General features: G+C 37.5%; 2 protein-coding genes across 4 annotated transcripts in view; one reads left to right on the top strand and one right to left on the bottom strand.

The window, feature by feature from the left end:
* LOC143039866 (uncharacterized) overlaps positions 1–18288 on the bottom strand; it is a 131328-nt gene that overhangs the window by 7049 nt on the left and 105991 nt on the right. The window contains exon 8 of one of the 2 annotated variants that reach the window (XM_076210136.1): positions 1910–6426. The exons of the other annotated variant lie outside the window; for it this stretch is intronic. Coding sequence (XP_076066251.1) covers positions 6387–6426 — 40 coding nt within the window. The 3' untranslated portion in view covers positions 1910–6386. Of the gene's footprint in view, positions 1–1909; positions 6427–18288 lie in introns of those variants that run through there. 2 annotated transcript variants of the gene reach the window in all.
* Positions 1–18288, top strand: part of LOC143039869 (uncharacterized) — a 105572-nt gene that overhangs the window by 20030 nt on the left and 67254 nt on the right. The window lies entirely within an intron of this gene.

Here is an 18288-nt window from a genome sequence, read left to right as displayed (position 1 = left end):
TGTAAATTAAAATGTATCAACATAATATGCAATTTTGTGGGCGGAAATGAAAATAAAAAATACCTTGCTACAAGCAAATATGCTAATGAACGAAGTCGGTAGCATAGGATCGGGACACCATCTTCTCTGTCAATTGATGGCCTCAGTAATTCAGACAGTACCTCGCCAGGTATATTTTCTTGAAGGAATGTTATGGAGCGGAGATACATGCATTCCTTCAAGCTGCAAGAACTTTGTATACCCCACAAGCTGAGAGAGTGGTTGAAAAGCCCGCCAACGTCTCTCACGACGACGACAATGAGGACAAGCCGGATGCCATTTAATTTGCAGGTACAGTAATGATTTATCAAACACTTTTTAGGTTAGACAAATTTATCATCCTTTCATTTCTTCGACGTTGGCATATATCATAAACATGGCATACCATTCATCCGACACGACTTCGTTACTTACGAAATCTCTTTTAGCACAATTTTTGTTTTTTTTATTTCCGCTCACAAAATTACATGTTACATTGATACATTATAATTTACAAAATAATTAATTTTCTATTGCTACATTGCGCCCATGGTCGAAACAAAAAATTTACCAATACCGGTATATACTGTACCCCAGGTAGTTTTTGCAGCTTGCAGGATGGTAATGTAGACCTAAGCTTCAGAACACTTTACCTCACAGCTAATATCCACCGTACAAGTTCATTTATAACATAATACAAATTTGCCTCAGCCAACTTATCGTACATGACGTTGTAACTTTGGGAGATTTAGGTTAAATGAATATTGGTCTGTCATAAAGCCCGTCGTTACTCCGCGTTGTTGTTAACCGAGTAGGTTGTTAAACGAGGAGTGGTTGTACCGTACTTTGTTTTGCTGATCTATACAGTATGTAAACTAAGTGTGCAGTGAATTCGAGATTACTTGAGTAAGCAGTATTGCATGAAGAGTTGTAACAGCAGATCTGATTGGAGAAAGGGTGGAGGAAAAAGTTAAATTTGTTCACATTTGTAAGATCACGGCCGTAGGGGAGGTTCTTAAATCTAAAATTTAAGATCATTGGGCTAAAGAAATCATGACATCATTGCAGAACTGACATAGGACCTAAATTGAGTGTTCTCAAAGGGAGTCCTCTGGTGTCCTTAAGAGAACCAAGTGTATTAATATTCGTGAAGAAAATAAAGGAAAGGTCTCCACTGTTTGATTCCCCCTCCTATACATAAGATGATACTAAAAGAACATATGAGATGTGCTATAGCCTATACTAAGTGGAACCATCATTATAGAACTAGACTAAGTTTGATGATTGGAGGCACAGGAACTACCGACTAAAATTGTGAGTGACAATCGTATGTAAGAAAGACAGTGGTGAAAGGAAGGTAGAAAGTGAAAGACACACTAAACAAAAGTAAAAGCACGAAAGAAAGACGGTACATAGGGGCGACAACAGAGTGGTGACAGTCACAGAAGTAGTGCTATCACAAATCATACTTAGTTCTTAGCAAGATTCAGATAGCAAATGATGAATTGTTAACCTTTTTCACTCAAAAATAAAGTGGAAGAATTCTGTGAAGCCAGGTAAATAGGAACATAGACTAGGCCTATATGGATAAATGGCACCTCCCACTGGCACTTGTATGTGCCCCACATATAAAAAGAGGGTTGTATGGTGTGCCAACTTATTCATGGCCTTGTTCAACCCTCATATCTTGTAAGCTCACTCTGTACATAATTTCTTTTATGTAAGTAGTTATATTTTGCATTTCACCTTTATTTCATATCCAGTGTAAGAAAGAAAATCTACCAACTAAACGCATAAAGCACGTTGGCAATTGAATTGATAGAACTGATTGAATCATGACCAGGTTTGATACAGCACATCAAAAACATGCCAGATCATGACAATATTTTTTTTTTTTTTTTTTTTTTTTTTCCCTCTAATTCTTCTGGAGAGTTGTCAGTCATAAGGTGAGGAAAAGATTTCTCCAAAAACAGGAAGGCAGTATTGCAAAGGAAACACCACAAGGATACTTGGAGTAACATATGCTAATGTTGATGGTTTAGTATCAGTTAGGTTGGAGATAAATGACTACTCAAGCCTGACATTTTGTGTCTCATGGAAATAAAACTCCCCCAAAATGTTAGACCTACAATTGGGGAACAGTAGATATACCTGGAGAAGAGATAGAGAAGATGAATTGGGTTGAGGGGTAATTTTTGTAGTGAGAAGTGACATGAAGGTGGAAGAAGCAAATCCGAGTGAAGGCAAGGCTGAAACAATCCACCTGGAAATTTGTATTAAAGGGCAGAATAAAAGAGAATTTATGGCGGCATACATCCCATCCACCCTAAGACAAGAGGTTGGAATGAAGCTGAATATCAGGAAATGCTAATAGATACAGCTCTTCTAAAGAAAAACATTGAACAAAGTAGCAATATAGTCCTTATTGGAAAATTTAATTGCAGTGAGGTCAACTGGGAGGAATGGGAAGCAAGTAACAAAACAGATTCCTGGGAAAATACCCTGTTAACTATAGCAATGGAGAACACAATGACCCAATGTGTAATGGAAGGGACCCAGGTAAGAGGAGAGGACATTCCCACAAGATTATATCTATTACTAACCAAAGAGCCAGACATTATCACTTCATTGAACTACCTTTGACCCATAGGAAAAAGTGAACATATAACAATTGAGTTTCAGCTGGAGGATGAGGAAGTAGAGCCAAGGAATGAATCACACAGGCAAGGAAGACTTAATTTTAGGAAAGCAGATTACTTAGGGTTGAAAAAAATTCTTTGAAGAATCAAACTGGGAGGTATTCATCAATTCCACAGAAATAAGGAGGAAATGGGAAATATTTTATGGCATTGACAACTGAGGAGTGAACACATATATGCCAAAGACTAGTGGAAGGAAGAAGCAGAAGCAGGACAAGTTTAACAAAGAATGTGAGTGCAAATAAATGCCAGGGAAGTGACTTGGGGAAAATGATGGAAGAGAAGCAATAAAACAAAAGCTTACAAACAAGCTAGGAATGACTAAAAGAATTGAAAGGAAGAAAATTTGAAAGATGTAGTACAGAAATGCTAGTATGAACTGAAACTATTTTATAGGTTTATAAATGGTAAATTGAGATGGAAGTAATCACCAATTTAATAGTGGGCAGTGAGGTCTTTGAAGAGGGCTCAGCTCAGGCAGAAATAATGAATGAAATTTTTCAATCAGTCTTCACAAAAAAGATATAAATGTAGAAGAGAGGGAAGTGCTCAATCTCTTGGGATCATTGGATATGACAAAAGCTTCAGGACCTGACAGGATCTCAAACTGGATATTTAAAGAATGTCGGGAACAACTAGCAGACAAGATTCACAGTCTTATTACATGTTCATTGAAAGAAGGCATTTTGCTACCGAATTGGAAAAGGGCAAATGTGGTACTAATTCACAAAGGTGGAGATATGGAGATACCACTAAGTTGTAGGCCAGTATCATTGACCATAACAATAGTGAAATTATGTGAAAGATTGATGGACCAAATATCTCGAAAAGATGAAGATTCTGACAGACAGCCAGTTTGGTTTCAAATATGGAAGGACAAGTGTGTTGAACCTTTTAAACTTTTACTTGATTGATGTAATGCAAGAGAGGTGTGTGTGGACTCTGTACCTCAACCAAGAGAAGGCATTTGATAAAGTACCTCATGATCGACTTACGTGAGGACAGTAGTAAAGAATAAGATGTTAACCTCTTCACTCCGGGGCACATCGCACGTCTGGTAGCATTAGCTGCCCGACGTGTGATGTTGCGTCATAACAATCGCATTATAAAAAATAAAGTCAATGCTCAATCGTTAGTTCTCTTTCACCCGTGAATTTTGATAACCATAGAAAATATGATGGAGCCAGTTTAGAGAAAATGGAGGTTACGTAGGTACGACTACAATAAATATAATCAAGACGCCAACGTCGGCATCATCGCGGACCCACTTGCTCCTCATGACGCCTATGTAGGCGTCACCGTATGGAAGTGGTTAAGGTGGAGAGCAGTAATGAGCATAGTTCCACAAATTTCAGTGCTTGCATCAATAATGTTTCTTGTCTATGTCAATGACATGATGGAAGGTACAACAAGTTATATCAACATGTTTAAATATGACAAAAAAATCATGAGAAAATTTATAAATGTGGAGGATGCTAGACTATTGTGTTGTGTCAGAAATGATGACTACAATTTTTAATGAATGGGCATTAATCCCATCACTGCTATACCAAAATATGCAGTGTCACATTCGGCAACTACAATAGATTTACCAATGAATGGATGGGTGAAATGAATAGTACACCTTCATAAAATCATGTTCAATCCCAAGCACCATGTATGAGAATGACAATTAGTTAAATATATCTATACAATGTTGGTTAGGAAATCCTATGTTAAGTCGTATTATTTTGATTAGTAATCATGAGATGGTTATCGTATTTTGCTGCCACCATCCCAACCACAAAGCTAAATATAAATTAGAACACATGGTTACTCATGATCAACACTCGATTTTATTCCATTCTCTCCATTTTAAGCTGTTTTTGTTACTTATATTTGCGACATCCAGGTTAAGTTTACAAGTTGGTTTACTGATTTATGATTTGATATTAATTATAATGTACATTTCTCCTGAATTTGTATTCAATGTAAAATAAACATAATACATAATTACATTCATAGCAGACAAAAGAAGATTTAGATAAATTACAGCAATGGTCTGAAAAGTGGCTAATGAAATTTAACACAAGTAAATGCAAGGTAATGCACATAGGTAAAAATAACAGCAAGTACGATTACAAGTTATTTGGAAATTCGTTAACAAAAGTGGATAGTGAAAAAGATCTCGGCGTAATTATCAGTAACGACCTCAAATCATCCAAGCAGTGTATTTCAGCCTCTGAGAAAGCAAATAAGATTCTGGGATTGATTGCGCGATCTTTTGATTTCTAAAGTCCATCACTCATTAACAAGCTATATAAATCGTTAGTTCGTCCACATTTGGAATATGCTGTTTCCGTATGGTCACCGAATCTCATTAAAGACATTGACAGACTGGAAAAAGTACAACGGCGAGCCACAAAACTGATTCCAAATATCAAAAATAAATCATACGAAAATCGACTTAAGCACATGAATCTGTTTTCCCTAAAAAAGCGTAGACTCAGAGGTGACTTGATACAGGTCTTTAAGATTTTAAAGGGAATTGACAACATCAAAAGTGACCAAATTTTCACATTGAATGAGAATCAGACAAGAAACAATGGTCTCAAACTGTCCGGAAATAGATTCAATTTGGAAGTAGGTAGAAACAACTTTGCCAACCGTGTAGTTAATGAATGGAATAAACTTCCTGCACAGGTAGTGCAATGTAGTTCAGTTCGAAGCTTTAAGAATCATTTAGATAAATACCTAAGTAAGATGCTGTAATTATTATAATTTATGTTATATTATTTGTTTTTGTTTTGTTATAATTTGTCTGTCTGATTTTCATTTATTGTTGGTTATATGTCAATTTATTATCATTTACTATTTACCTGTTTGTTTGTTATTCAACTATACCAATGCATTTATTTATGTATTTTAATTGTTATTTACATTGTTATAGTTTTAATTTATTATTAATATGATTTTTTTTTTTTTTTTTTTTTTTTTCATCCGACCTAGATATGGATCAAAAGGTCTCCTGTCGGCATGCTTTGCCTTTGTAATCCTTTGTAAAGAAGGGGGGTAGAAATATAATGCTTCCACACCATACAAGAATGTCTTTTTCCCTTGAGATTCCAATCCAATTATATACTGATTTAAATGTTCAAAATGAATAAAAATCATTACCCTGGATTATTATTTATGAATAATTTATGAAATATAGTGAGATAGTGAAAAGGGGTAAAGATTCAATGACCCAGTGGTGTGAACAGAACATGTGGGTATTACACATCTAACCATCCAGCCACCTTTGTAAATATCACTTTACACCTAATAATCTAACCTAACCCGTATTCTAACCTAATCACATAATTTTTCTTGATCGTTGGGAGAGAATGCTCTTGGCCGCAATCCCTTTCACAAACTATTATTAGTTCCTATAACCTATTACAAAAGATTTTTATGATTCCCATCCTCAATCAACCCATGTATTTGTTTTATGTGTTAATGTAATTCCCCCCTACCCTATTATCTGTCAGGATGGGAATCTCAACTCAGAATCTCACTACATAATAAATGGTAATAAAATCTAACTACTATCTTCATTTGTTTCCATAAATTTCAATTAATTGACAAAACTGCTTGAACCTACCTGTCTGTCGGGATGGGAATCTCAACTCAGAATGGCACTCCCACACGTTATACACAACACTCAGTGCCAGCAAACGTTTTCGCATCTCTGGACAAAGATACTAACTATCACTTCATAATACAAGTCAAGGTTCCATTGCTCTGTTTTGTGATGGGACATTTATGTGTAAAAAAAAAGCCTAAAAATATTCCTCTAATGGAATCCTGAACTGGAGGTTGGGAATTTTTCTCCTCCTAAATTTAAGGTTCGTAATCAGTTCTTGCATACAAATGCATCCACATGACATAATAGAGGTGTGGAGTGAGAGGTGTATTATCCCTCATGCTTACTTGTGATGTGCCGTTACGAGAGGTAACGGGGCTTTTTTATACGTCCGTGTATCCCCATGTTTACATATTTTTTGTCGTAAGGCTCGTTTCCCCTCGGAAGAGGTTTTCAATTTTGTTTTTTGTAATGCTTTAATTTAAGTATGTTGCGAGCAGAAGCTTCGTCTGCTTAAGAATACAGGTAAACGTCGACTTACGATGGCCGCGACTTACGATTGTTCGACTTTACGATGACGACGACGACGATATGATAATTTAACCCCTTCCATACGGTGCCGCACACGTAGGCGTCATGAGGAGCAAGTGGATTCGCGACGCTGCCATATCGGCGTCTTGATTATATTTATTGTAGTCGCCCCTGTGTTTTTACATTCTCTCAAATGTGCCCTAAATCCCATTCTCTGTGGTTTTCAAAATTCGCGGGTGAAAGAGAACGATCGATAAAAGCGGTGACTATATTTTATGATGCGAGTATTATTACGTCACGTCGTACGGCTGGCATTGGCTGCTGCCCGCGAGATTTAAGTTCCGTACTGAAAATACATATTATAGTGTTTGAATATGGTAAAAAGGATAAAAATAATTAAATAAACTACTGTACATGTTTAATAGGCTATATTCAGTATCTCTGGTGGTTAATATACAGGTAGGCTAGGTACAGTGACCACGGAACAGAGTGGGGATCGACTTACGATGAGATCGTCTTACGATGGCTCTATCGAAACCTAATGCCATCGTAAGTCGACGTTTACCTGTACTATCATTGTAAGTTGTCTGCAAGCTGTGCTGCAAGATAGCATCTCATTATTTGTCAATGTCTTTAACCCCTTCCATACGGTGCCGCACACGTAGGCGTCATGAGGAGCAAGTGGATTCGCGACGCTGCCATATCGGCGTCTTGATTATATTTATTGTAGTCGCCCCTGTGTTTTTACATTCTCCCAAATGCGCCCTAAATCCCATTCTCTGTGGTTTTCAAAATTCGCGGGTGAAAGAGAGAACGATCGATATAAGCGGCGACTATATTTTATGACGCGAATATTATTTCGTTACGTCGTACGGCTGGCATTGGCTGCTGCCCGCGAGATTTAAGTCCCGTATTGAAGTGGTTAAGAATTAGACTTAAGAAGGTGTGTAAGAACCGGTTGCGGTGGTGTGATGTCACGTCACACCTCCAGCCAGTGTGGTTTGAAACGCCTTCAGTTGTATACCCGCTCCCTTCGCGGCCTACTCGGTGAGTTTTTGAGCCGAATTTAGTTTTAGATCTGGTATATCGTTTCTTGTATGTCATAATGAATTTAGCCTTAAGCTGCTCGTATTTCATGTTCAGATTATTTGTAATTCTGTATAAAAGCTGTTAGTAACGAGCGTCGCTCTGGATTGTTTTACAGTTTTTTCATCTACTACTTCTACTCTTCCTCCCAATTACTGTCTGCTGCCATAGTTTCAATGGCAGCACCTGGTGTGTGAAGATGAGAAAGTCGTGTTTTCTATTGCCAATAAACGTTAGCGACAAGCACTCCGTGGATCCTTAACCCCGCGTTGTTTACGTTACGTAATCCACAAAAGAGGGCACTCGTTACGCTAACCCCCTATGCGTAGCAGAGTAATCTGTTAAGCCACATGTGATGTCATGTACTTCGAAAAGAACGAAAAATGATACGCAATTAAACCCCTTGTCTTACAATTGCAAAAAGATCTTGGCACTACTTTTGTATGGAGCCAAGAATGGGAAAGGAAGTTCAATACAAAAAAAAAAAAAAAAAAAAAAATGCAAAGTACTAGAAAGGGGCAATAGCAGCAACTTAAAATATTCCTTGGGGAGTGAACCCATTACAAAAGCAAAAAGGAGAAAGATTTGGAAGTCTTGATAAAAGACAACCTATCACCTGAAAAAAATATCAGCAAGATTGTGGGAGAAACATACAGACTACTGCAGGAGATCAAAGTGGCACTAAATAGATGAAGAGATGATGAAAAAACTCATAAAAACCCTGATCCATCCAAAACTGGAATATGGGTCAGTAGTATAGTCCCCACACAGAGTGAAAGATATAAGCAAGATCAAAAGAATACAAAGGACAGCAACCAAACTGGTTTGATAAACCATACAAAGAAAGACTAAAAGCACTGGTTCTATCAATTTTGAGAGGTGATATGATTATTTTGGTCACTAAAGGGGATAGATTGCATTGACAGAAGAGACCTGATTAAAAATTTTAGGGCTTTAAGAGGTCATGGGAGCAAATTAAGAATGACTACATGTCTAAAGGTTGTAAAGAAATACAGTTTTCCATATAGATGCATAAATACTTGAAATAGCTTAGGAAATGATACAGTCCCAAGCTCAAACAATACATAAGTTTAAATCTAAACATAAATGGAAATCAAGGATATTAAGAAGGAACTGTACATGAATTGGAGGCTAGGTATGATAAAGAATTAGAGAATAGGAGATGGGACCCAAAGTGCATTGCTCCTTTCCCATATACTACAATTAGATAAATACAGCATAAATACAAACCAGAGATTCCTTATAAGGGAGTGACTAATTTAAAGCATACATGTACAAAGTACACAAAATCTATTCAACCACCCCTCTCACCTCACATACTATACAAGGTTCACACAAACTAGTTTAATGTGTTTACAAAGCACACACGTTGAGTCATTGGGGTTGAATTTTCTTAGCCCATATTGTACATCATGAAAAGGATGGAAATTCCCTAGTCTCTACATGAAACTGCTATTTAAGTATTATCTTATGCTGAAGGAAAGTAAATAGACAGTTTTCAGAACATTTTTATTAATTTGATAAATTTGTTATGGAAAGATTGTTTAGTGTGGTATAGCCTGATTGATCATGGGAAGAACTGGGGAGGGGAGGTCAATGTGAGGACATTTGCTACCTAGTTGTAACAAGTTAACAACTCGTACTGTGCAAAAGGCAGAACAGTCATCCTTACTCCTATTGGCAATTAAGGGGAATTATACTATTCCTGAGCTGAGCTTCTCCTTCATTCATAAATTAATTCATACACAAGAACAAACCCATATTTGCACCTGTTTTTTTAAAGACATTGGAGCAAAGATGGAAAGTGCAAAACCCAGGGGACACACTAGTTATGGATATGTTGTAGTTGGTGTCTCTATTGGTGGGAGTCCATCAGGAGTAAGGATGAAGGCAACCAGAGTAGTAATGGTGGTGCAACACATAGAAGGACAAAAAGCTGCCATAGCTGAAATGCACACTTACTGATTCACCACTACAACCATCAAATGATTTTGTAGCAACTACAGTTGATGAATATTACACTGCAACCATCACAATATATGACCAATGTATTTCAGATTTAGGAGATTAGTGGGCTGGCTGTTACCTCCAGCCACAGAAATATAGAAATAAATAGATAAATGAATAAATTAATAAATCATTCAAATAATATGTTTCTTGACTCCCAACTGTTTATGAGGAACAGTTTGTGTTTTTAGTTTGTGGCAATCATTCAGCAAGAAGATACCATTGGTTGTATCCTGATGGGCACTTGTGATTAGCCAATAAGAAGAGATGATTATAGGTAAAACTGAAAACAAATGTATTGGCACTGGAAGTGAATAAATTCATGGCTGATTATTTGGAAATTAAATAGTAAACACTATCAACATTAAATGTTTTGTGTACATTTAGGCTTGGTTTTAGAAATGTGTATATGTGCATACCCATATACACACACACACACACACATATATAAGTATATATGTATATATAAATGTGTATGTATATATATATATGTAGTGACCCATCTTTATATCTTGCAACATCTAGTTTGTTTTTATGTGTATTTACCTAGTTGTATTTTATGGGAAGGGGAGTGCTTGTGGTGTCCCGCCTTTGTATCTCACAGTGTCTAGTTTGCTGTGTGTGTGATTCACTATGGTCTTGGATCACATGTTGGACTAGTGATCAATAGCTATTTCCCTCCTGGAAGAGAGCTCAGAGCTCGTATATGACAGATCTTTGGGTAATGCTGTAAACTTAGACACACACCCAACACCCTGCCCACAAGAGTTGGAGTTACAATCTGCAGCACAGCAATACTGAAATTATTTTAGCCCTGGGCAGGATTCAAACCTGGACCCCCGTAGTTGCAGCCAGGAACTCTAACCACTGTGCCACAAGGTATTTACCTAGTTGTATTTTACAGGAAGCTATGCTCGTAGTAACCTGCTTTTGTATCTTTAAGCATCCAGTTTGATAATAAATTCTCGTATAGTTTTTGCACTCATTGTCTCTTCATTCAGTTTGTTCTAAATATATCACTCTGTTTGAGAAGCTATTCTTTTTCAGATTTCTTGTAAATATCCTTTTTAAGTTTCTTTTCGTCTCCTCTGGTTTTTCTTTTATCCCACTTCAATAAGTCATCTCTACCAAGGACTTCCATCCCTTTCATAATTCAGTATATGGTTAGCAGGTCTCCTCTTTCTCTTCTTTGTTCCAGGGTAGGTAGTTCAAGTTTGTCCAATCTCTGTATTTCAAATTGGAGAGTATTGGTGCCATCTTTGTCGTTGCTCTTTGAATTCTTTCTAATTTCTTTATGTTCTTTTTAGTACTAGGTGTCCATAGTGTCACAGCGTACTCCAATTTTGGTCTTATCAATGTAACTATAGTATGTGTATTTACCTAGTTTTACCTAGTTGTAATTTACGGGAAGAGAGCTATGCCTGTAGTGACCTGCTTTTGTATCTCTCCGCATCCAGTTTGTTCTTAAAATCTTGTATAGTTTTGGCACTCACTGTTTCCCCATTTAGTTTGTTCCAGACATCAATCACTCTGTGTGGGAAGCTATTCTTTTTCAAATCTCTTCTGTAACTGTCCTTCTTTAGCTTCTTGTGTCCTCTTGTTTCTCTTCTGTCCCATTTTAATAAGTCATCTCTATCAAGAACTTCCATCCCTTTCATAATTCTGTAAATAGTCAGCAAATCACCTCTTTCTCTTCTCTGTTCCAGTGTTGATAGATGTAATTTATCAAATTTTTTTGTGTGCCAAATTTGAGAGCGTAGGTGCCATTTTTGTCGTTGCTTTTTGAATTCGTTCTATTTTTTTTTTTTTTTTTTTTTTTTTTTTTGTACTAGGTGCCAATAGTGTTACAGCATACTCCAATTTAGGTCTTATCAGTGTAATTAATAATTTCTTTACCATTTCTTTATCCATGTAGTCGAAGGCCACTTTCATTCATCTTAACCACTTCCATACGGTAACGCCTACATAGGCGGCATGAGGAGCAAGTGGGTACTCGATGATGCCGACGTCGGCATCTTGATTATATTTATTGTAGTCGTACCTACGTAACCTCCATTCTCTCTAAACTGGCTTCATCATATTTTCTATGGTTATCAAAATACACGGGTGAAAGAGAACGAACGATTGAGCACTGACTTTATTTATTATAATGCGATTATTATGATGCAACATCGCACGTTGGGCAGCTAATGCTGCCAGACATGCGATGTGCCCCAGAGTGAAGAGGTTAATAAGTTAAAAGTCTCTCCAAATAATTTATTGACATGTTTATCAGGTGTCAAGTCACTAGAGATAATTACTCCAAGGTCCCTTTCTGAGTCTACTTTTTTGGCTTTCTTGATACCAATTTTATATTGACCCAATATTCTATTTTTTTTTTTTTTTCCATTCATTCATTCTATTATACTGCATTTCTTAATGTTAAAGTTCACTTCACACTTCTGACTCCATTTCCATATTTTGTCTAGGTCTTCTTGTAGTGATCTGCAGTCTTCTACTGTGCTTACTCTCTTAAGTAATTTGGCATCATCAGCAAAGAAGTTCATGTAACATTTCACTCCTTCATCCATATCATTTATATATATGGCAAACATTAAAGGAGCCAATATGGAGCCCTGTGGGATGCCACTTATCACACCTTCCCAGTTCGAGTGCTTGTCTCTAAGTACCACTCTCATTTTACTCCCACTCAAGAAATTTTTCATCCATTCCAGTGTGTGTATTTACCTAGTTGTAATATATGGGAAGGGAGCTATGCTCGTGGTGACCCATCTTTGTATCTTTCAGCATCAAGTTTTTTCCTAAAATCTTGAATTGTGTTTGCACACACTTTCTTTATCTAGGTTATTCCAGATATGCACTCTGTATGGAATTTTTTTTTTTTTTTTTTCTCCCAGTTCTCCTCTATAGTTATCCATTTTGAGTTTCTTTTCGTGTCCTCTTATTTTTCCATTGTCACTTTTAGTAAATCATTCCTATCAAGGATTTCCATTCCTTTCATGATTCTATAGTCGATAGATCACCTCTTTCTCTTCTCTGCTCCAGTGGTATAGCCTTTCATATACCTCAATTTATCCTTCTTATATTCAAATATACTAAATTTGTCTTTTATTATGTCTTCATACTCAAGTTCACATTTTAATTTCCCATTTTCTGGATCAATTTCTCATTTAGATTCAGAAAACCTTTCAAATAACTTTATTTCCTGATTGTTCAAATCTTCAAGATTTCAAAATCATACAGTCTCAACTTTTTATTGACATTTACTTAAACTCCATAACAGCATTATTGAAAATTTCTAACTTTTTGGAAATATATTACTTTGGTTTTCTCTTACAGACATGCAGCTGCAAAATATATGGTACCAGCACCTAGGCTGGAGCATTAGTCACTGTTGTGTGAATTGTATTAGTGTTGGACTGTGTGATGTTTTATGTTTGTTATTTATATTGTACATACTGGGAAAATAGCGTCTGTTAGTAGGCCAGTTCTGCATTAATAATGTTTCAGTGCTGGGTGGTGGCCTGATTAAACCCAGACTAGTGAGACTTGTAACAACTGTTGACTCTAGTTTTAGTGATTGGGAATCTCCAGTCCTACAGTGGCAGCCAGTAATGGTCCTTATGCCCCCCTATAGATCTTTTTAGTAAGGAACACTGGATTGTTATCTGTTATAACTGTGAGGGTGCCTCTGTACTACCACCTATAGTCTGTGTGATCCAAACTCTATTCAGGGTGTGGCATATGTGGTGATTTACCACTAGGCATTCTCTCTTATTTCCTATCTATGTGCTATTTGAAGTTGCTTTTTTCATATTCTGTATGTAGTAAAACTGTTTAGTAAAATGAGTATCACTTTTTTTTTTATTATAACAATGATCTGAATAAATTCTATGATGCATGATGAGCCAGTTGTTGTTTGGGGACAACACTGCATTTGTGGCAGGGTTGGGGTTAAGGCAGTTAGTGATGGAATTTGGGAATGTATGTGATAGAAAGTTAAAGGTAAATGTGGGTAAAAGTAAAGTGATGAGATGAACAAGGGGAGAGGATGGCAGTGAGCTGGAAGTAGGTGGATAGTTTTAAATATTTAGGGTCACATGTGGCAAGAAATGTAGGAGTTGGGGTGTAAGTAAATTATAGATTGAGAGAAGCAAGTAAATGTCTTAGGGGATTAAAAAGTGTCATGAGACATAGGCATCTGGGAATGGATGCAAAGAGAAGGCAATATTTACCTAGTTCACCTAGTTGTATTTTGTGGGAAGGGGAGCTACGCTCGTGGTGTCCCGCCTTTGTATCTCGCAGTGTCTAGTTTGCTCTTAAATTCGTGAATGGTTTTTGCTCACCCAATTTTTTTTGTCCAGTTTGTTCCAAGTGTCCACCACTCTATGTGGAAAGCTGTTTTTCTTCAGATCTCTTCTGTAGCTGTTTTTTTATTTTCTTTCCATGTCCTCTTGTGTTTCTCTTGTCACAGTTTAACAAGTCTTCTCTATTGAGTATTTCTGTGCCCTTCATGATTCTGTAGATGGTCAGTAACCTCTCTCTTCTTTGCTCCAGAGTCGGTAACTCCAGTTTATGTATGTATGTATGATTTTTGCATCATCTGCAAACACATTGGCATAGCTTGTTGCTCCTTCCATCATGTGAAAGGGGCTCTGAGCAAGAGGGGAATGTCTGTTGAACAAGGAAGAAGGCAGGGGATAGGGTGAGTGGAGAATGGTTGTGTATGGATGATACTTTGACATAGCCCAGAGCAATTTTCCCCCCATCTTTATTTTCTGCATGAGGGGTTGGGGAGTGGGGGTTGCTGATTAAGTGAAGCGGCCTTACTGCATTCCTTCTGACCCGAGCAGTGAGTAGGAGCAAAGATGAGAGGGAAACAAGTGTGGTAGATGGGAATAGATTGGGTGAGAGTGGGATGGGAGGGAAGGGGTGCATGACTTTGAATAAGCTACTTCCCTTATAAGGGGAAAGAGCCCTTGGTATACAGATTCACACCGAGGTGTCACAGGTGAGAGAGGTGGGATGGAGGTAAGTAGGATGACAATGACAATATGATATTTGGCGGTCAAACTGGCAATGGGAATTCCCACTTTTAGCCTACTCTGAATGGAGTCCTTGGAGTACTTAGATTTTAGTAGAAGGAAGATGGGAGCAACCTCCAGTTGTCAGCTCTCCTCTTGTATACATACATACAGTAAAAGCTCTTTTATCCGTTATTCTCGTATCCGGCTCCTTATAACCAGCATATTATTCACAAGGAAATAATTTTGTATAAAAATGTAAAAATTTGAAAAAATAAAATTTAAAATTCCCGCGCCACTCCCGCCGCCGCCAGAGGTAGCGCGCATATTTCCCGCCATCTCCCACAAATCCCGCCGCTCCGTCAGGACCAGTGCCCACTGTGATGGCTGAGTTGAAGGATATGCGTGGCAGTGCTAAGCTTAGCGTCACTGATGAAGCTCTTCAGGAGTGGATGGAGGTCGACAATGACGAAGCTATCACCCCCACACTGACTGACGACGAAATCATTCAGGCAGTGATTGAGGAGAAGCATGGTAAGGAAACAGGCTGATAGTGAAGAGGAAGATGACCCAGAGCCAAGAGTAATGTAGAAGAATGCCGCTAAAGGATTGGCAACATTTATCAAGTTTGCGGAGCAGTGCACCTACATGGGGACTCACGATGTGATGTCTCTTCACTGTCTTCAAAATTAATTTTTAATGCAGACCAACATACTAAACAAAGAGACATACGTGATTTCATGAAAATAAATAAAGATATATAAATATGAATATACTGGTAAATAAATAAACAACAAAAGTGAAGCCATTGAATGAATTTTATTTAAGTACTCTATGAATAAAGGCAATAAATGTATTTTTTTTTAATATTCCTTCTCGTAACCGGGATTTCCCCTTTCCCACTCGTGTCGGTTAAAAGAGCTTATACTGTACATACATACATCAAAGGCTTTTTCCCCCTTAAAAGGGAGGTAACCAAAAACAGAGGCATAAAACCACTCACACCCATTCCATCCCCAATATACTCCACTCCCATCCTCTTGTACTCGTATAAGAAATTTAATTACCCCAATGCCAATAGATCACAACAATGGAGTTATTACCCCAGTGTCAATAGCTTACAACAATGGAGTTGTTACCCCAATGCCAATAGATTAACAATGGAATTGTTACCCCAATGCCAATAGAGTAACAATGGAATTATAGAAAACATTAACATTTTCCTTCACTTTTTTATATAACTCCATTATTAATCTATTGGCATTGGGGTAATAACTCCATTGTTGCCACTGCCGTGAGTGAGTGGCACTCCATGGTATCCCGTTTGTCAATCCCATGTTCGGTAAGTGGGTGCCCTGCGGAGCAACCGCTGGCTCTAGCCAATTGTTTTGTTCTGCTGGAGGATGAAGTGGCTGAAAATCAGGAGTTCTTGATGGTGGGGGACTCCATGGTGTGAGGCTATGACGACATCCTGCAGAGGAAGACCAAATGACCTCGCAAGCCAATTGTACCCAGACCATCAGGGAGCAAAGGCAGATGAACACAATCAGAGGAACTTGTTTGGAATTACAAGGTTCTTCTTCAGGAGATGAAAGAGCGTGGGAGCCATCACGTAGTCTGTAGGATTCTTCCGAGAACCTACGCTGGCTCGTGTTGGAACAGTAGAATCATAGGGATCAATGAGAGGATATCATGATTGTCCACACAATTGGAATACCACTTTCTTTATCCTTGGCATCTCTTTTCCAGGCGTTATGACCTTTATGCTTCTGATGGGATCCACCTTACTCACAGAGGCAAATATGTTCTTACAAATCTCATTGTGGGGGTTTCTAATGAACTGGTTCCTTTTTTGGGGGTAGAAACTCAAAGGGAAGGGGAACTAGAGTGTATTGGGGAAAATAGAGTAGGGTATAGCAATAATGTAGAGCAATATGTCAGTGTAGGACAAAATATAATTTTAGGATATGTCTGTAGAGGACGAAATATTACATTAGGATGTAATGTCAAAGGACAAAATATCGCAATGGGATGTAATAATAGTGGAGGACAAAATATCACAATGGGATATAATGATAGTGGAGGACAAAATATCACAGTAGGATCTAATGTCAGTGGAGGACAGAATATCATTTTAGGGAGGGATGCTAGACAGCATTTCAGTGAACGTTGGGTGGCCAATGTGGTACGTGGTGACATAGGGGGCAAGGTATACATAAGAGATTGAATGACCGTGAGGGAATAGATGTCCATGATGGGGCAAATATCCATGAGGCTTTGAATGTCAATGAAGGACCAAATGTCAATATAGAGCAAGGTGTCAATAAAGAACAAAATTATAATATAAGGCATGATCTTGAAATACAAAATGCGTCAAAAAGAAATAATCACGAGTTTCATTAATACCATGGACTTTAATGCTTGTATTATTAAGAATAAATTCCAAGAAATACAGGTGTATGTCAAAACCAAAAATCTCAATATGATAGGAATAACCGGGACATGGTTAAATGGTAAATAGTTTGAAGCTGAATTTAGTATTGCAGGATTTAAACATGTTCATCAGGATAGAAACCACAAGAAAGGTGGGGGTGTTCTGTTGTATGTTAAAAGCAATGTCCATGCCTGTGTTTAAGAGAAAGTGAAACAGGATGCATATGATAGTTTGTGGGTAGAATTAACTCAAAACAAATGGACAGAAAATGAATGTAGGTGTAAGATATAGGCCAAAAACATTATCATTAGCAGACGACAAACTTGTTTCAAGAACTGTCTAGTTTCTGCAATTGGGACCTATTGATAATGGGTGATTTCAATTGTACTGATATTGATAGGATGACCATTGAACATGGCCATATAGGTAGTCGCTTGATAGATTTTTTCAGTGACAATTACCATATTTGACGGCATATAAGACGCACCCCCATTTCAGCAGGTCAGATTCAAGAAAAAAGTTTTTAATGTATTTAAGCATATATTGTTGAAAACAGTCTAGCTGTACATTACATAAGCAGAAACATAGCTGTATAAAAGGAATTTGGGAGTACAGGCAAGTAATAAGCATACACAAGAAAGCTCAATAGCAGGAAATAATAATGATACTGATAGTAATAATAATAATAAAAGCAATTGGGCAGTACAGACAAGCAATAAGAATACATAAGACATCTCAATTGTGAGAATTAAGCAACGCTGGTAGTGCTGGCAATGATCATACCGTAGTTTTATTCCTCACCAACAAATGGCATTACCGGTAAGTCAGAGTGCTGATCAGCTGATGTTTATAAACGCAAGTCAC

The sequence above is a fragment of the Oratosquilla oratoria genome, chromosome 27 (assembly GCF_046742065.1).
Source record: "Oratosquilla oratoria isolate Oo_2021 chromosome 27, ASM4674206v1, whole genome shotgun sequence".
NCBI classification, from domain to species: Eukaryota; Metazoa; Arthropoda; class Malacostraca; order Stomatopoda; family Squillidae; genus Oratosquilla; species Oratosquilla oratoria.
This window is presented reverse-complemented; position numbering and strand designations above follow the sequence as displayed.